The sequence below is a fragment of the Salminus brasiliensis genome, chromosome 1, assembly GCF_030463535.1.
Source record: "Salminus brasiliensis chromosome 1, fSalBra1.hap2, whole genome shotgun sequence".
NCBI lineage: Eukaryota > Metazoa > Chordata > Actinopteri > Characiformes > Bryconidae > Salminus > Salminus brasiliensis.
The window spans coordinates 28,905,585-28,926,518 of record NC_132878.1 but is presented as its reverse complement, the minus strand read 5'-3'; the positions used below and the strand labels follow the sequence as shown (position 1 = coordinate 28,926,518).

At 45.6% G+C, this 20,934-nt stretch overlaps 1 protein-coding gene across 1 annotated transcript; it reads left to right on the top strand.

Annotated features, from left to right (window-relative positions):
• The first annotated feature begins 203 nt into the window (after nt 1-203).
• Nucleotides 204-19,329, top strand: arap1a (ArfGAP with RhoGAP domain, ankyrin repeat and PH domain 1a). Its single transcript, XM_072676644.1, is given in 28 exon segments — nt 204-215; nt 313-398; nt 6,111-6,215; nt 6,469-6,538; nt 6,690-6,900; nt 7,359-7,546; nt 7,650-7,753; nt 8,169-8,368; nt 8,505-8,590; nt 9,732-9,914; nt 10,287-10,461; nt 11,046-11,147; nt 11,505-11,640; nt 11,820-11,922; nt 12,011-12,185; nt 13,928-14,137; nt 14,227-14,439; nt 14,988-15,093; nt 15,372-15,519; nt 16,130-16,198; nt 16,356-16,439; nt 16,706-16,823; nt 16,980-17,093; nt 17,267-17,397; nt 17,516-17,598; nt 17,705-17,740; nt 18,492-18,555; nt 19,130-19,329. Coding segments are annotated over 28 exon segments (3,345 nt in total). The 3' UTR covers nt 19,163-19,329.
• The last annotated feature ends 1,605 nt before the right edge of the window (nt 19,330-20,934 follow it).

Here is a 20,934-nt window from a genome sequence, read left to right as displayed (position 1 = left end):
CACAGAACACCTGGAATTCCAAAACTAACTTCCTTCAGGTAAATAGATTGTTGTGTGTGTGTGTGTGTTGAAATGAAAAGTGGCGGATCAGGTTTTTTTACATGCTGCACAATTTTGTTCAGCTAGTGTGTGTGTGTGTGTGTGTGTGGTATATATTGTAGAAACTTGACTGGTTGCTGTTTCTCCGGACAAAGACTGAGGCCATGGCAAAAAAGGTAAACTCCAGACTCTGTAAGTGTGGGTATAATTGTGGTTGTACAGTAAAGTGATCATGATATGCTAAATAACTGAGAGAGTCTCTTTGTCCAATAGGAGGAAGAAGAAATAGGTAATCTGCGGGATTTCCGCAGCCTCTCAGTGGAAGAAGACAGAAGACCTCACTTCCTTATGATAGAGCGGTAAATGTGTAGCACTATAGCCCAACACAGTTCTGTCTGAACCCGACTGTAGCCAAACACAGTTCTGTCTGAACCCGACTGTAGCCCGACACAGTTCTGTCTGAACCCGACTGTAGCCCAACACAGTTCTCTCTGAACCCGACTGTAGCCAAACACAGTTCTCTCTGAACCCGACTGTAGCCCGACACAGTTCTGTCTGAACCCGACTGTAGCCCAACACAGTTCTCTCTGAACCCGACTGTAGCCCGACACAGTTCTGTCTGAACCCGACTGTAGCCCAACACAGTTCTCTCTGAACCCGACTGTAGCCAAACACAGTTCTCTCTGAACCCGACTGTAGCCAAACACAGTTCTGTCTGAACCCGACTGTAGCCCAACACAGTTCTCTCTGAACCCGACTGTAGCCCGACGCAGTTCTGTCTGAACCCGACTGTAGCCCGACACAGTTCTGTCTGAACCCAACTGTAGCCCGACGCAGTTCTGTCTGAACCCGACTGTAGTCTAAACAGTTCTGTCTGAACCCGACTGTACCCTTACACAGTTCTGTCTGAACCCGACTGTAGCCCAACACAGTTCTCTCTGAACCCAACTGCAGCCCAACACAGTTCTGTCTGAACCCGACTGTAGTCTAAACAGTTCTCTCTGAACCCGACTGCAGCCCAACACAGTTCTGTCTGAACCCGACTGCAGCCCGACACAGTTCTCTCTGAACCCGACTGTAGCCCGACGCAGTTCTGTCTGAACCTGACTGTAGTCTAAACAGTTCTCTCTGAACCCGACTGCAGCCAGACGCAGTTCTGTCTGAACCCGACTGTAGCCCGACACAGTTCTCTCTGAACCCGACTGTAGCCAAACACAGTTCTGTCTGAACCCGACTGCAGCCCAACACAGTTCTGTCTGAACCCGACTGCAGCCCAACACAGTTCTGTCTGAACCCGACTGTAGCCCGACACAGTTCTCTCTGAACCCGACTGTAGCCCGACACAGTTCTGTCTGAACCCGACTGCAGCCCGACACAGTTCTGTCTGAACCCGACTGTAGCCCAACACAGTTCTGTCTGAACCCAACTGCAGCCAGACGCAGTTCTGTCTGAACCCGACTGCAGCCAGACGCAGTTCTGTCTGAACCCGACTGTAGTCTAAACAGTTCTCTCTGAACCCGACTGCAGCCCGACACAGTTCTGTCTGAACCTGACTGTAGTCTAAACAGTTCTCTCTGAACCCGACTGCAGCCCGACACAGTTCTGTCTGAACCCAACTGTAGTCTAAACAGTTCTCTCTGAACCCGACTGTAGCCCGACGCAGTTCTGTCTGAACCCAACTGTAGCCAAACACAGTTCTCTCTGAACCCGACTGCAGCCAGACGCAGTTCTGTCTGAACCTGACTGTAGTCTAAACAGTTCTCTCTGAACCCGACTGCAGCCAGACGCAGTTCTCTCTGAACCCGACTGTAGCCCGACACAGTTCTGTCTGAACCCGACTGTAGCCAAACACAGTTCTCTCTGAACCCGACTGCAGCCAGACGCAGTTCTGTCTGAACCTGACTGTAGTCTAAACAGTTCTCTCTGAACCCGACTGCAGCCAGACGCAGTTCTCTCTGAACCCGACTGTAGCCCGACGCAGTTCTGTCTGAACCTGACTGTAGTCTAAACAGTTCTCTCCGAACCCGACTGCAGCCAGACGCAGTTCTGTCTGAACCCGACTGTAGCCCGACACAGTTCTGTCTGAACCCGACTGTAGCCCAACACAGTTCTGTCTGAACCCGACTGCAGCCCAACACAGTTCTGTCTGAACCCAACTGCAGCCCAACACAGTTCTGTCTGAACCCGACTGCAGCCCGACACAGTTCTCTCTGAACCCGACTGTAGCCCGACGCAGTTCTGTCTGAACCCGACTGTAGTCTAAACAGTTCTCTCTGAACCCGACTGCAGCCCGACACAGTTCTGTCTGAACCCGACTGCAGCCCAACACAGTTCTGTCTGAACCCGACTGTAGCCCGACACAGTTCTCTCTGAACCCGACTGTAGCCCGACACAGTTCTGTCTGAACCCGACTGCAGCCCGACACAGTTCTGTCTGAACCCAACTGCAGCCAGACGCAGTTCTGTCTGAACCCGACTGTAGTCTAAACAGTTCTCTCTGAACCCGACTGCAGCCCGACACAGTTCTGTCTGAACCCGACTGTAGTCTAAACAGTTCTCTCTGAACCCGACTGCAGCCCGACACAGTTCTGTCTGAACCCGACTGTAGTCTAAACAGTTCTCTCTGAACCCGACTGCAGCCCGACACAGTTCTGTCTGAACCCAACTGCAGCCAGACGCAGTTCTGTCTGAACCCGACTGCAGCCAGACGCAGTTCTCTCTGAACCCGACTGTAGCCCGACGCAGTTCTGTCTGAACCTGACTGTAGTCTAAACAGTTCTCTCTGAACCCGACTGCAGCCAGACGCAGTTCTGTCTGAACCCGACTGTAGCCAGACACAGTTCTGTCTGAACCCGACTGTAGCCCAACACAGTTCTGTCTGAACCCGACTGTAGTCTAAACAGTTCTGTCTGAACCCGACTGCAGCCCGACACAGTTCTGTCTGAACCTGACTGCAGCCCAACACAGTTCTGTCTGAACCCGACTGCAGCCCAACACAGTTCTCTCTGAACCCGACTGTAGCCCGACGCAGTTCTGTCTGAGCCTGACTGTAGTCTAAACAGTTCTCTCTGAACCCGACTGTAGCCCAACACAGTTCTGTCTGAACCCGACTGCAGCCCAACACAGTTCTGTCTGAACCCGACTGCAGCCCGACACAGTTCTGTCTGAACCCGACTGTAGTCTAAACAGTTCTGTCTGAACCCGACTGCAGCCCGACACAGTTCTGTCTGAACCCGACTGCAGCCCGACACAGTTCTGTCTGAACCTGACTGTAGTCTAAACAGTTCTCTCTGAACCCGACTGCAGCCCGACACAGTTCTGTCTGAACCTGACTGTAGTCTAAACAGTTCTCTCTGAACCCGACTCTAGCCCGACGCAGTTCTGTCTGAACCCGACTGCAGCCCAACACAGTTCTGTCTGAACCTGACTGTAGTCTAAACAGTTCTCTCTGAACCCGACTGTAGCCCGACACAGTTCTGTCTGAACCCAACTGTAGCCCGACACAGTTCTGTCTGAACCCGACTGTAGCCCAACACAGTTCTGTCTGAACCCGACTGTAGCCCAACACAGTTTTGTCTGAACCCGACTGCAGCCCAACACAGTTCTGTCTGAACCCGACTGGAGCCCGACACAGTTCTGTCTGAACCCGACTGTAGCCAAACACAGTTCTCTCTGAACCCGACTGTAGCCCGACACAGTTCTGTCTGAACCCGACTGTAGTCTAAACAGTTCTCTCTGAACCCGACTGCAGCCCAACACAGTTCTGTCTGAACCCGACTGCAGCCCGACACAGTTCTCTCTGAACCCGACTGTAGCCCGACGCAGTTCTGTCTGAACCTGACTGTAGTCTAAACAGTTCTCTCTGAACCCGACTGCAGCCAGACGCAGTTCTGTCTGAACCCGACTGTAGCCCGACACAGTTCTCTCTGAACCCGACTGTAGCCAAACACAGTTCTGTCTGAACCCGACTGCAGCCCAACACAGTTCTGTCTGAACCCGACTGCAGCCCAACACAGTTCTGTCTGAACCCGACTGTAGCCCGACACAGTTCTCTCTGAACCCGACTGTAGCCCGACACAGTTCTGTCTGAACCCGACTGCAGCCCGACACAGTTCTGTCTGAACCCGACTGCAGCCCAACACAGTTCTGTCTGAACCCAACTGCAGCCAGACGCAGTTCTGTCTGAACCCGACTGCAGCCAGACGCAGTTCTGTCTGAACCCGACTGTAGTCTAAACAGTTCTCTCTGAACCCGACTGCAGCCCGACACAGTTCTGTCTGAACCTGACTGTAGTCTAAACAGTTCTCTCTGAACCCGACTGCAGCCCGACACAGTTCTGTCTGAACCCAACTGCAGCCAGACGCAGTTCTGTCTGAACCTGACTGTAGTCTAAACAGTTCTCTCTGAACCCGACTGCAGCCAGACGCAGTTCTCTCTGAACCCGACTGTAGCCCGACGCAGTTCTGTCTGAACCTGACTGTAGTCTAAACAGTTCTCTCCGAACCCGACTGCAGCCAGACGCAGTTCTGTCTGAACCCGACTGTAGCCCGACACAGTTCTGTCTGAACCCGACTGTAGCCCAACACAGTTCTGTCTGAACCCGACTGCAGCCCAACACAGTTCTGTCTGAACCCAACTGCAGCCCAACACAGTTCTGTCTGAACCCGACTGCAGCCCGACACAGTTCTCTCTGAACCCGACTGTAGCCCGACGCAGTTCTGTCTGAACCCGACTGTAGTCTAAACAGTTCTCTCTGAACCCGACTGCAGCCCGACACAGTTCTGTCTGAACCCGACTGCAGCCCAACACAGTTCTGTCTGAACCCGACTGTAGCCCGACACAGTTCTCTCTGAACCCGACTGTAGCCCGACACAGTTCTGTCTGAACCCGACTGCAGCCCGACACAGTTCTGTCTGAACCCAACTGCAGCCAGACGCAGTTCTGTCTGAACCCGACTGTAGTCTAAACAGTTCTCTCTGAACCCGACTGCAGCCCGACACAGTTCTGTCTGAACCCGACTGTAGTCTAAACAGTTCTCTCTGAACCCGACTGCAGCCCGACACAGTTCTGTCTGAACCCGACTGTAGTCTAAACAGTTCTCTCTGAACCCGACTGCAGCCCGACACAGTTCTGTCTGAACCCAACTGCAGCCAGACGCAGTTCTGTCTGAACCCGACTGCAGCCAGACGCAGTTCTCTCTGAACCCGACTGTAGCCCGACGCAGTTCTGTCTGAACCTGACTGTAGTCTAAACAGTTCTCTCTGAACCCGACTGCAGCCAGACGCAGTTCTGTCTGAACCCGACTGTAGCCAGACACAGTTCTGTCTGAACCCGACTGTAGCCCAACACAGTTCTGTCTGAACCCGACTGTAGTCTAAACAGTTCTGTCTGAACCCGACTGCAGCCCGACACAGTTCTGTCTGAACCTGACTGCAGCCCAACACAGTTCTGTCTGAACCCGACTGCAGCCCAACACAGTTCTCTCTGAACCCGACTGTAGCCCGACGCAGTTCTGTCTGAGCCTGACTGTAGTCTAAACAGTTCTCTCTGAACCCGACTGTAGCCCAACACAGTTCTGTCTGAACCCGACTGCAGCCCAACACAGTTCTGTCTGAACCCGACTGCAGCCCGACACAGTTCTGTCTGAACCCGACTGTAGTCTAAACAGTTCTGTCTGAACCCGACTGCAGCCCGACACAGTTCTGTCTGAACCCGACTGCAGCCCGACACAGTTCTGTCTGAACCTGACTGTAGTCTAAACAGTTCTCTCTGAACCCGACTGCAGCCCGACACAGTTCTGTCTGAACCTGACTGTAGTCTAAACAGTTCTCTCTGAACCCGACTCTAGCCCGACGCAGTTCTGTCTGAACCCGACTGCAGCCCAACACAGTTCTCTCTGAACCCGACTGCAGCCCGACACAGTTCTGTCTGAACCCAACTGCAGCCAGACGCAGTTCTGTCTGAACCCGACTGCAGCCCAACACAGTTCTGTCTGAACCCGACTGTAGCCCGACTGCAGCCTAACACAGTTCTGTCTGAACTCAACTATGTCTTTTAATGTGTGTTTGTTAGTGATGAGAGCATTGATCTACCCTGTGTACGTTTTCCTGACCATTCCGAGGAGCTGCAGACTCAGCCTGTTAAATCAGGTTGGCTTGATAAAACCCCCCCTAAAGGGTATGTGTGTTTCTGGTGTCGGAAGTCATCTTAAGTTTTACACTGGACAAGTAACAGTAGTTACTGTTGCTTTAAAACATCCAACTTGAATAAAAATGTAGCCTTGGCTTGCCACAATCTGCCTTAAAACTCGCCACACACTCTAATAAATTAATAATCTTTAATAATAACCTATAATACTCTCTAATAATCTCTTTATAATATACTCAAGTATGTGGTGTGTTCTGTATTATCAGTGTATGTGTATTTTCAGAGCAAAGAGGTTTCAGAGACGCTGGGTGCAAGTGGATTCTGAATATCTGAGATATTTTCAAAACAACAAGGTTTGATTAAGCAAGCAACCAGTTTTTATTCTGTCAATTATTCATCATTAATAATATTACATTCAGTACCTAATATCAGTTTCATTTCCAGTGTCCACTCTGTCTCTGTCTCTCTCCATCTCCCTCTCTCTCTTTCTCTTTCCCTCTGTAGGAGGTGTACTCTAAGCGCATGGTGTCTCTGCAGTGTGTGAGTGCAGTTCAGCCTGTGGGTGATCAGAGATTTGAGCTCATCACTCAGAGTCGAACTTTTCTATTTAAAGCAGAGTCCAATCGTGAGTCAAACTAACTCATTTCTAATCCCAACTCACTAATCCCTTTACATTCATCTCTACACACTAAACCTTAAAAGCAATCCCTCTACACCACTCTCTATACATTATATCCTACCACTAATCACTGAACACTAATCTCAAACCTATACATACTAATCTCTAATCCATGCATACTAATATCTAATCCCTGTACTCTAGTCTCTAATCCCTGCAAACTAATTTCTAATCCCTGCACACTAATCTCCAACTTCTGCATACTAATTTCTAATGCCTGCAAACTAATCTTTAATCCCTGCACTCTAATCTCTAATTCCTGCATACTAATTTCTAATCCCTACACACTAATCTCAAACCTGTACATACTAATCTCTAATCCCTGCAAACTAATCTCTAATTCCTGCATACTAATTTCTAATCCCTTTCACACTAATCTCCAAACTCTACATACTAATACTAATCCCTACACAGAAATCCCTGCACACTAAAGCCTTCACACTAATCATTAATGAAGTCGTGTGTGTGTGTGTGTGTGTGTGTGTGAGATATAGAGAAGCGAGCTGACTGGATAAAATGTCTTCAACAAGTTCTGAATGTTCAGCAGCAGAATGGTGGTGGAGGAGTGTTTTTTAAATCATCTGTAGTCAGAACTGAGGGTTTGCTGGAGATGACATCCCCTCGCACTAAAGTCTACACCGTCATCAAAGACTGCAGAATGTACCTGTTCAAAACTCGGCAGGTGAGTGTGTTTCACCATGCAAGTGTTATGTTTACAGCGCTATGTCTGCATTTTTCTGAAACCAAAGTGTGTGTGTGTGTGTGTGTGTGTGTGTGGTGTGTAGGAGTATTTGAATGGTGTAGGCATCACTGATATTGACCTGCGGAAGGCGAGTTTGAGGGAGTCCGGCAAATCCTTCAGCATCATCACCCCCTACCGGACCTTCAGGTACCATTAACCCTTCACTATTAAAGCGATAGTTTATCACCCCACCACTATTAACCCTTCACTATTAAAGCGATAGTTTATCACCCCACCACTATTAACCCTTCACTATTAAAGCGATAGTTTATCACCCCACCACTATTAACCCTTCACTATTAAAGCGATAGTTTATCACCCCACCACTATTAACCCTTCATTAATAAAGCGATAGTTTATCACCCCACCACTATTAACCCTTCACTAATAAAGCGATAGTTTATCACCCCACCACTATTAACCCTTCACTATTAAAGCGATAGTTTATCACCCCACCACTATTAACCCTTCATTAATAAAGCGATAGTTTATCACCCCACCACTATTAACCCTTCACTATTAAAGCGATATTTCATCACTTCCTCTACATGTGTGTGTTTAGCTTTGTGGTGGACTCTGAAGCTGAGCAGCGGCGGTGGCGTGTGTGTTTGGCGGAGTGTGTGAACTGCACAGCACCAGTTACTGGAGTGTGTGAGAGACTGTGGAGTTTGGAGTCAAACCGTGTGTGTGCGGACTGTGGCGCTGATTTGCCAGAGTGGGCTTCAGTCAACCTGTGTGTGCTGCTATGTGAACAATGTGCAGGTACACACAAACACACAAACCCCTTTTAGTGACAGAACAGAATCAAAATCATCTTTTAATTCAGAATAAACTTCATAAAGATCACAGTGTGTGTGTGTGTGTGTGTGTGTGTGTGTGTGCGTGTGTGTGGTGACAGATGCCCACAGGTGTTTGGGACCCTCTGTGTCTAGAGTGTTTAGTCTGAAAGAGAATGATCATCTGTGGACTGAAAACCTGATGAAGGTAAAATTCTTCTTATCTCCTCCAGAGTCTCTGTTCAGCTCAATCTTCTTGATGCTTATCACTGTGATCTGCTGTTAGGTTGCCACAATACAGTGCACACTACACTACACAACACTTTGCAACACTACATAACACTAGAACACACAACACCATGTAATAATAATATACAACCCTACAAAACTGATCAGCACTTTTCAACACTACACAAAACCATTTATAATATACAACCCTACAAAACTGATCAGCACTTCACAACACTACACAACACCATTTATAATATACAACCCTACAAAACTGATCAGCACTTCACAACACTACACAACACTGTTTATAATATACAACCCTGCATCACTACACGGCACTTCACAACACTACACAACACTGTTTATAATATACAACCCTGCATCACTACACGGCACTTCACAACACTACACAACACAATTTATAATATACAACCCTGCATCACTACACAGCACTTCACAACACTACACAACACCATTGAATAATATACAACCCTGCATCACTACACATCACTTCACAACAATACACAACACCATTTAATATTATAGAACCCTGCATCACTACACAGCACTTCACAACACTACACAACACCATTTAATAATATACAATCCTGCATCACTACACAGCACTTCACAACACTACACAACACATCACAACACTACACAACCCTACACAGTGCTAGACATCACTACACTGTAATCCATAAACTACAAAACACACAAGCGGTGTCTGAAACTGTGTCCTATTCACTATTCCCTACATGTAAAAATCCAGATCACCACATAGAGCACTGTTATAGGGAACAGAGTTCATCAAGGTCGTGAGTGATTTCAGACACATCATTATGTATGTGAGTGCATCGCATGAACAGTCAGACCGGTGGGGTTTCTCAGAGAAGCTGCACGCAAGTCTTCTAGCCAATTACGATGGAGTATGGTAGTGCACTATAAAGTAAATAGGGCACAATTTAGGACACAGCTACTGACTAATTTTCTCCAAGTGTTTCCATGTGTGTGTGTGTTCTGGCACTCTGATTGGCTGCTGCTCATTGCTGCTGAGTTCTGTGTTACTAATTCACTGTTTCCTTTTTACTTTTTAATTTTTTTGTTGTTGTTGGTAGATGTTCCTGTTGCTAGGCAACAGTAAAGTTAACACCTTCTGGGCAGCGAATGTGCCAAATGATGAGGTTCTTAAAGTGGAGTCCAGCAGCAGCGAGCGTCTCGCTCACGTCACAGCAAAGTACCAGCACGGAACTTTCCAGAAACAACACCAGCTCTCTGGCCAGCAGAAGGCACTCAACAATGTCAGTAATACACATGTGCCCTAAGACCTCAGGCACTCTTTAAAGTGCACACCTTTGTGAACTAAAGGGGTTTAAGTGTTCCAGGGGTTGGAGGGATGATGGCAGAATTGGGACACACCCCTTGTGTACCGACTGTGTACACCAAAACTAAAGCAACAACTGGGTTCAGGTTATATTGTCCTGTGTCCAGTATCAATTACATCTGACTGATAGCATGTATCAGGGATCGCAGTGGAACGTGGGTTCCAGGAAGGCGTAGTCTGAAGTGCTCACAGGGGGCCCTTTTGAGCCCCCCTGCTGTAAATAAAGCAACAGGACATCCAACAGTCCTGAAAGTCTCTCTCTCTCTGTCCCTCTGTCTCTTCCTCTTAGGCACTGTGTGTTGCAGTACAGGGTGCTGATGTGATGGAGTCTCTCTCTCTGCTGTTTTCGGGTGCGGATATTAACTGCTACTCTGGTATCCCAGATTTCCCTTCTCCTCTAGCCCTCGCAAAACACTGCGGGCAAACAGAACAGGTGGAGCTACTGCAACACAACCTGAGATCAGGTACACACACACCCTCACACTGAAGGGCCGAGGCTTAACATGATAACACACCACTGAGCACATTCAGGAGTATCATTGCTGATACTTACATACAGACATACACACTGCACACACACACACACATTGTTACGGATATTGAAGCCGTTAAAGGCTTTTCAAAGACATGGTCTTCAGGTTTTTCAGTTTTAAGACAGCAAGAAACTCTCTTAGACTCCAGCTGCTGATGGCAAGCAGCATTACCCTGGGTTTGAACAGTAATCCTCAAATCATAGTGACAGCACCGCAGTCCACAGGACTACTCAGAAGAAAAAACATTGGATCAGATTTAGATGTATGCCACTTTTACCTGCAGTAAAAATACAGTCAGTTCTGCTATCCACATACAGAGACCCAGACTGATACGCCAGACTGCTACGCCTTTGTGTAGAAACACATAGACACTTCTCAAGACAGGAACAGGAGCATCACCAAGCATCAAACCTGCAACAACCTGATGATGGAGCTAACGCTTAGACTGTTGCACCACCCAGGTGCCTCAGAAATGTTGGTATGAGAGAATAATGTAATATTGTGTTTATGTGCAGATGATGTGAGTTCAGTGGTCACCTCTACACCCTCTCGGAGTGGACACCTGTTCAAAGTGGCTTCCTCTAATCGGCCATTCACAGAACACAAACCTAGGGCAGGTGGGTGGAGCCTAACACACACACACACAGGCCAAACACATACACACACATCACAGTTCTGATATGATTTCTCCTCAACACTCTGATCAATTAAAACTGGTTAAGCTTTTCAGCTGTTTCAGCTTTAGCTCAGTGTGCTGCAGATACAGTAAAATTACTATACCACTGACCACTCTAACAATGACCACTCTGCCACTGACCACTTTAACAGTACACCAATAAAGGTTTGTGGGCAAGACTCCTAACATTGCATTCTCCTACCTGTGTAACATGATTTAAAGGTGAGTTGCTCTGGAGTATCAGTGAAATACCATGAAAGCAAATGCAGTGTGTGTGTGTGTGTGTGTGTGTGTGTAGATTTCTCTCAGCGGTGGTGTTCCCTTGATGCTGGCGTGTTCAGCTACTATAAAACTGAGCAAAGCACTCACCGGTGTGGAAGTATGAAGACCAGTGACATCATCTGCCTAACCTTCAACAGCCCAGGGACTCATGGGTAATGTTGTCAATCTCCTGTCAATTATTATTATTATTATTATTATTATTATTATACCATCATTGGCATTATAATTATATAGTCATTTATTGGATGTTTGTGTGTTGTACTGTATGTAAAGGAGGCACTGGTATTATGGCTTTATAACAGATTATTGCTTTGATTTGATTGGCCGGCAGGTTTGAACACACCTTAGAACTGTACACGGATGGGGGGCGAGTCTACCTGTTTGGAGCTGATGACATCAGCACAATCAAGGAGTGGTTCAGAGCTATTGCCACGGTAACCACAGTTACTCTAGTTTGAACACCCCCAAACTCATTAATACAACAGATACACACAATGATATGTTTGTGTGTGTGTGTCTCAGGCTATGCTTCCTACTGCTCTGAGTAGTGTGTGTGGACTCTGTGATCGACTGGGTCGCCTGCTCTGTGATGAAGGCAGCTCTGGAATTGGCTGGTTCTGTCTGAGTGGCTCTAGGCTTCAGGTGCTTCTGCAGGACTCTGTGCAGGACATCAATCTGCTCCGACTACACACACTCAGTGAGTTTCACACACACACACACACACACACACTGATTCCTGTAGGTAGCACCACTATCCCTGCCCCCAAAAAACCCTACTCTCATAAACATTTTACTCTATTATATGGATTATGAAGTCTATAGGGAGTTTGGCCTTATCACAGAGATCATCTATAGAGACAGTTAGCTAGTTGTTCTAATGAAATGACACCAGAGCATGACTTTTAGAGCCAACATCACTGTTTTAGTCACTATCATTTATTACTTTGACAACTGTTGGGGGGGGGGGTTAGTGTAGATTGGGGTGAAGTGTGTCTATATTATGTTTTTGAACACTCTGCTGTGGAGCTGCAGAACTGAACTGAACTGATGGACACTGACAGAGAGGTTGAATATAAACCCCACCCACATGGACAGCTGATTGGTATTATTGTAGCCTATCAGTGTCCCTCTCTAGCTGCGTCTATTACTGGCTCTCTCTTCGTCTCACCTATTGGACCGCTCTCTCTCTCTCTCTCTCTCTCGCTCTCGCTCTCGCTCTCACTTGCTTAAGAAAACTATATTCTGAACATTGTGTGTAATTTGCGTACACTAGGTAGCCGCTATCTATCATGAGGGAGACCCACAATTTTCGGGTGAGGTGGGTTGTCTGATTATATTATCACAATATATGAGAAGAAATAAGTTTGTGAAATGTGTGTGTTAGGCAAAAAATACAAAAATATACAAATATGTGCATGAACAAATGTTTGCATGAAGGCTGGGTGATTAAGGTTCAAACTAGGTTACTATACTAATAGTAAAATAGAATAAATATGTAGAGCAGTGATGTGCTGTGCATGTAAATGAAGAGTAAAACAGGGAGTTCAGGAGTGAATGCTGAGGTGCTGGTGTTATAGCATCACTACATATGTCAACAGAGTGTACAGTACAGTAATGAGCATAGCCAGTGTTCAGAGAGAGAGAACAGTACTCAGCTTATGTACAGAGAGGGAGTTCAGTTGAAGTGCAGAGTGCATACAGTCCCTGAGCTAATGGAGTTCAGTGTGGATATGGTAAGTGGACTGGCAGAATCAGTGTGTGTGTGTTCAGGTTGAGGTTGGCGTTGCAGGTGAGACCAGTTTAAAAGCACGTGGGAAGACACTGTTCTTGAATCTGGTGGTTCGGGCTCTGATGTTCCTGTACCTCTTTTCAGATGGCTTTCCTCCAGAATCTCTGTAGAGGTCCTGTATGGGTGGGAGGGCAGCTGCAGTAATGTACTGGGCAGTTTTCACCACTCTCTGCAGGGCCATACTAGACCATGATGCAGCTGGCCAGGATGCTCTCCACAGTGGGACCATTTGAGATCCTCAGATATGTGGACACAGAGAAACTTGAAGCTGCTGAATCTCTCCACCGCTGTCTCCTCGATGCTCAGGGGTGTGTGCACTATGCTCCCCCTCCTTAAGTCAACAAACAGCTCCTTGGTTTGGCACCACTCTGCAAGCAGCTCCCTGTATGGTCCCTCAGCTTCGTTGGTGATGTTACAGATTATTGTTATGCCGTCTGTGAACTTGATGGTGTTGGAGCTGTATTTTGCAATGGTGTACAGAGTGTAGGTGGCATGGGTGAGAGAATGAAGCCTTCTGGGCATCCTGTGCTGAGTGTGAGGGTGGGGAAGGTGTGGTCACCCATTCTAACAGACTGAGGTCTGCCGGTGAGGAAGTGTGTTTTTTTTATTTTTTATTTTTTAATCAAGTTGGTCTGTTTGTGTGTTTGCAGCTGTAGGTAACGGTGCAGGGGACATGGTGTTAGGGTGGAGGGGTGGTAGTGTGCGTGTGTGTTCTGACCGCAGGCCGCATTTCCCTGGCTGGATAAGCGCGCTCAGGCTGGGTGCAGGATCTGGGACTGAGATGCTGTCACAGCAACAACTCACCGAGTCAGGAATACCCATCTGCGTCCAGCGCTGCACTGACTACGTCATCTGCCACGGTACCCAAATACACACACTATAGTCAGTATCAATCAATAGATGGATCACTCACAGATTAAACACTGTGCGTGTGTCTGTGTGTGTCCAGGTCTCATGTCAGCGGGGATCTATCGGAAGTGTGGTGTTAATTCTAGAGTGTCTGCGCTGCTAGACAGTTTCCTGCGGGACGCGCGGAGTGTGTGTGTACCCGATGAGTACGGAGTGGACGATGTCGCAAACACCCTTAAACGCTTCTTTAGAGAGGTCAAAGGTGGAGTGTTTAACGGAGCAGAAAACACACTAAAATGGCTCAACATAACAGGTTAGTAGGACACACACATACACACACATGCACTGAATCAGTTAGACCTTAGTTACATACTAAATCATCTGAATCAGCTAGACATTGAATCAATTTCACCTGAGCCACTAAAGCCCTGAACCAGTACCTTGAATCAGTTAAATCAGCTACTCATTGAGTCAGATTGACTCTGAATCAGCTAGACTCTGAATCAGTTAGTTAAATACTGAACCATTTATACCTTAAATCAGTTGGACTCTGAATCAGCGAGGCCTTGAGTAAGATAAACTTTGAATCAGCTAGACTCTGAATCAGCGAGGCCTTGAGAAAGATAAACGTTGAATCAGCTAGACTCTGAATCAGCGAGGCCTTGAGAAAGATAAATGTTGAATCTTTGAAGAGAAAGCTTGACTCTGGATCAATTAGACATAGAATTGTTTAAACTCTAAATCAGTTTGACTCTAAACCAGTTAGAATCGAAACCGGTTAAACCTTGAATAGATGAGCTTCTGAATCATTTAGACTCTAAATCAGATAAAATGGTGTGTGTTGTGTGCTGTTTTCTCCAGATGTAACTCACCACCGTGCTAAAGTCAGCATGTATCAGGCTCTTCTGGCCGGTCTGCCCAAGGTCAACAGAGACACACTGAAAGTTCTTCTGAACCATCTCTACTGGTATCACTCACTGCTGCACCTTCACCAGCTAACATCTCACTTATATTCACAGGAAGAAGACCCTCTTTACTGTTTTCAATTCATTTTCACTTCCACTAATCTGACACACAAAAACGCACACAGTTTCACCATGCAGGGTTTTGCGGCCAACTGTGCACACACTCACACACACATACACAGATACATGAAAAGTCTGTGCAAATATTTCCCTTGTACAACTCTTTAACTCCGCAGTAATGATTGAATACCTGTGTTGTTCGCTGCTGTGTGTGTGTTAGTGTGCAGCATTTGTCTGAGGTCAATCAGATGACCGTGAGGAATCTGGGAATCGTGTTTGGACCGACACTTTTTCAGACTGCTGGGTCAGACCCAAGGGCCTCCACAGTGGTGGAAGAAATGATCCATAATTATTGTGCCATCTTTAACGTGAGTTACGGTGACATCTTTTACATGGGTTTTTGGTCATCAGAATTTTCTGTAACATGAGTTGCACTGTAACATAATAAATGTGTGTTACTGTAAAATCTGTAGTGTTGGTTACTGTGAATTCTTAAACGTGAGTTACTGCAACATCTGTAACATGAGTTACTGTAACATCTGCAATGTGAATTCCTGTAACATCTTCAACATGAGCTACTGTAACATGATACATGTTTTACTGTAAGGTCTGTAGCGCTAGTTACTGTAAAGTCTTAAACATAAGTTACAATAACATTTGTAACATTTACTGTAACATTGGTAATACAAATTAGGGTAACATATTTAGCATAAATTACTGTAACATGACAAATGCATTACTGTAAAGTCTATAGTGTTAATTACTGTAACATCTGTAATGAGTTAACATGACAAATGTGTTACTGTAAAGTCTGTAGTGTTAGTTACCCTAAAATATTAAGCGTGAGTTACTGTAACATCTGTACAGTGTTAAGCACGTTGTTACACATTTAAAGGTTGGACTCATGTAGAATTGTATTGACATTTGAGAGACAGAAAAAAAGTCAAGAATCCCAGTTAAATGAATTCCATTCTCCAGGTCCCGCAGGCAGAGCTTCAGAAGCAGTTGGATGCAATTTCTCTCGCCCTAAACAAGCTCGCTGACCAGGTGAGAGGTGAAAGGGATATTGGGTAATGTAGAGCTAATTTGCCTCGTATTGCTGAACATTTCACTTCTGCATAGATCGTCTGAGAACCTGTAGTATTTGAGACTGGCTGAATTTTCTCACACACTTCATTTCCTGTTGATAACTGATGTGCGACAGGCGTCCGCAAAGTTCTCTCCCTCCCTCACCATCTGCACTGTTTATGTGGAGAAGAAAGGAGAAGGGGCGGAGCTACTTGTGCAGGTGATTGTCAGCCTTTTTTATAGCTTAATGTTTTTTAACTTCAGAATTTTCACTTGAGGGATCTAGGGGCCTGTTTACACTGGTTCCATTGATACGAACCCGGGGGCGAATGATCTGTGGTGTGATTGCTGTGTTAATGTGGTTCGTTAGAACAAGTGAGAACACTGCTTTTAGAACCTGGTGTGATTGTTGTGTTAGAAAACAGCACAGTTCACAGCATCTAATAGCACAGTGTATGTGCCCATGCATTTGTGTGTGTGTGTTAGATGGGTGTGAACCTAACTGCAGCGGAGCTAGTATTGCAAGTGTTGAAGATGCGTGGAATAGACCCCCCTGCAAGAGAAAGGTGGAGCTGCTGGGAGGTTCAGGAGAAAGAGGAGCTAGGTGAGGCACACCTTGCTTAAATCACAGCTGCACTTTCTTTAACTTTGTTATCCTAATTGAATTGTGTTTCTCTTTTAAATGTTAATTGCGTTTTCCAGTCCCAACCCTCCAATTCTGGTTTTACATCTTTGTATTGTGTGGGTGTGTGTTTTCCAGAGAGAGAGCTGCATTATGAGGAGAAGGTGCTGCCGGTGTATTTCTCACTCAGTCCAGAGAGCCACCTCCTGGTCAGAAAAAGCCAGTACAGCAACGACATTACACAGTACCTCAGTATGACACCCCCCCCCCCCCCCACACACACACACACACACACACACACACACACACACACATGCATACTCACTCACTATGGAGGGGCCTTGGGTCAGTCATGGGTGGAAATGATTAGATTGCAGACATTCCTAACAGTATCCCTGTTGTGTGTGTGTGTGTGTGTGGCTCAGGTGGTAAAGTAGAGGTGTGTAAGACAGGAACGTTGAGAGTGTGTGAAGTGAAAGGAGACAAAAGCAGGAATTTCAGCAGCCGCCACTGTGAACTCAACAATGCCACCTTCAGACTGTACAGAGAGACGCAGGTGTGGATGTGTGTGTGTGTGTGTGTGTGTGAGATATAATATCATGTGTAATAATATTGTTTTACTGTATTTATTTACTCATAAACATGCTCATGAAGAACTGTGTGTGTGTATGTAGAGCTCGCAGTGTGAGAGGGAATGGTCTGTGCAGGAAGCGAAGCTTTATCAAGGCTACAGGAGCAAACTATACCCGCCAACACCGTAATGCAATCACACTACACCCCCAACTCTACATACACTGTCCTGTGTTAACAGTGCATTAACATATTTTTTTTTACTTGTTTTGTGTGTGTGTGTGTGTATGTAGGTGGGGTCTGACTCTGGTGTGTGGTCAGCAGCAGTGGTGAGTGGTTTCTGTTCTGGGTATAAATACAGATAGACTAATTGTCTGTTAGCTGATGTATGAGAATTAGCAGTTAGAGCTCTCCTTCAAGCGTGTTGAGCTCCAGTGGTGTTATGCTAGCGGCAGACTGAAAAGATACGGTAAAGCTTCTCCTGGAAATGACTGAACCTAGGTTTTTTGTTTTTTTTTTCTTTTTTTTGGGGGGGGGGGGGAGGTTGCTGAGGCCGGGTATTGAACCCACAGCCCTGTCATCAATAGCCCCCCCCCCTGTCGGCTTAAAGCATTGTTTTTCATTGTGTGTCTCATCTTACATGAAGCTCCGCACATTGGAAATCAGGCAGAAATATTCAGTATATTATAATATATATTATATTATATTTAAATATTCTATTGAATGCATATCAAGTAGGAGGGGCTTGCATTTAGAACACATGCACACATTTAGTAGGAACTCTACTAGTTAAATATTTTTTAAACCAACCCTCCAGCTCTGCTTTTCCTTCTTCTCGACCTCAAAATCATGGCCAGTCAACGAGGGAAGCTGTTGACTTGGCTGTAAAAAACATCGCCTTGGTCAGTCCGCTATCTCCACGGCTTGGCTGGAGTTTTGGATGATTGACTGAGACTCATAAATAGATCAGAGATAAAAGATATAAAACCAAACGAGTTTCACTTTGGTTACATTGGACTAGTCGTTGTTAAACCCCACATAATGTCTAAAGGTGTGAGATTAGTCTCTGTGTGTCTGCAGGTACTTTTGCTGTGAAAATGAGGATGAGTTAATCGAGTGGATGGCCACCTTTCTGAGCCTTCAGGTAACGCTCTATCCAGGAACTACCTGCTCCACGGTCACATGATCTTCACTAAGCCCTCTCCTTTCTCCGATTCGGACGTCATTAAGCTAGTTCGGACATCTGAGACGCAGCTTTAGTCTGGACTATCGCTTTCTGTAGATGTGCTTTAGTTCCACAGACAGACGCAAACCACACTGTAAGAGTCTCAGGGTGTCCCAAAGGGTTTAGTGCTAGGCCCATGTTTTGTTATTACTATTTATATCAGCATGCTCCATCATTCCACTTGATGTTCCTCATCGCTAAACGCACTAACAGCACCCCTTTTCAAACCCACCATCATTAATAACGCTGTTTACAGGGTGTTTTCTACCTTGGAAGTTATTTCCTTGAAACTAATTTCCTCCAGTTTACCTGGCAAAACTCACACTGCTGGGTTTAAGGCTGCTGTTAGAAAAGCTGCTGATCTCTGACTGAGAATAGATGGCACTATTATCCCTCATACAGTTCAACACATTTCAACTTCATAACTAATAATAATAATAATAACATTTGTTCATCAATTTATCTAAATTCATTCTGTCTCTCTCTCTTTCAGTATGGTGGGAACCTGTGGATGGAGCCTAAATGAACAAACTAGAAGTGCTCAAACTGAATCTATTTTATGAAATCAACATTATTACAGTCATATGTAACATCTACATTAGGGTTGTCATGGTTTAACATTTATAATTATAATAATATTATCATAATTATAATATTTTCCTCTAAACTGTTAAATAGCCTATACGTCAGGAGTGAATACCACCTTAATAAACGGAATTATAATTAACTGAAATACTGAATAATAATTAAATTACAAAACCTGTAATACTGTAATAGCTGCTGTCTTTCTGCGTCGTTCTGTGTGATGTTGTCTTAGATAGCAAAGGTCGTCTGGGTGTCGGTATAAATCACCAAAAAGTTACGTCTCAAGTCTGTAAAACTGAATTTGCCTCTGAGCCATTTTACGAAGGGTCATTACAGGTATGGCTCCAGCCTTGATCTGCATCTTCTCCCTCAGTTTCATTTTTTACATTACATTTAAAGTCTTAATTTACATGAAGACTATGATATTTACTAGAATATATATACTAGCTATATTTCATAAGACTTCAAAAGCTAAACTAACCAGGTAGTTTGTGTAATCATTTCTCTGTGTTAAAATACAGTGTCCCACCTCATATTTTATGTTTTTCCTACACACCCACTTTAACTTAGGGCTTGCTAATTAGGTTAGCTGCATAAGGCATCAAGATTATCAGTGAAAACACTAAATATGCAGTGCAGGGGTACTCCAGGGCCACAGTTCCTGTGAAATACAATATTACTTCACACATAAAGTATAGGACTTAATAACTGTCTGAAAGAAGAATTGTTAGGAAGTACAATTAAGCATAAAACTGGGGCAGTGGAGGCTCAGCGGTTTAAGCTCCAAACTATTGATCTCAGGGTTGTGGGTTCAAAACCTGGGCTCGGCAAGCTGACACCTTCACCCTCTCTGCTCCCTGGGCACCGCAGCACTGCCATTTTACCACTGTTCCTTAGTGAAAACATTTAGTGATACCAGCCTCAGACCTTTTACTAACACTCAGCAACCATAGGCTCCTCTATTTAAGTGTCCAAAGATCTGCAAACAAATGTTATCAATGCCCACAAGGCAGAGGAAAGCTAGCATGAAAATAGCTGAGCATTTTCAGCTTGTGGTTTGTAGACTGTTGTTAAGAAATTGCAGTTCAGGGAAGCTGTGGGTGGAAACATTAGTTCAGGAAGACCAGGAAAATCTCATAAGGGGGAAGTACTCATATGCTGGTAAGACCACTGAGGGTGATGCACTGTTCCATATAAGAGTCTCAAGAAGAAAGCCTTACCTTCGACCTCATTACAAAACCCAAACCACAATGAGCAAAAGTATGTTCGGAGGAAAAAGAGTGCAGGATTTCATGAAAAGAACACTTATCCAACTGGTAAGCAGGCTTGTGTTGCAGTCAGTGGTGCAGGCAACATTTCACTGGTGGAGGAAGTGGACTCAATTAACTGTCTGTTAAAAAAGCTGAAGATAATTAGAGGTCCTCGACAGCAGAATAATGATCCTAAATGCTGGTGCCCTGGTACACTGGTTCGATTCCTGGGTCATGCTTCCTGTCATCAGCAGCCGGAGTCTCGGCCTTGCTGTCTCTCAGCGTAAGGTTGGTACCAGGTGCTTTCCTTCGGGCCTGTTGGTTGCCCGGTGACGTTGCATCGGCGGCAGATCGAATATAGAGACGGTGGCATGTGTCAGTCCTCACCCTCACAGTTATAGGAGCATTACAGTGCTAGTGGGGGGGAGTACAAATGAGTGGGTTGGGTAATTATTATCTTATA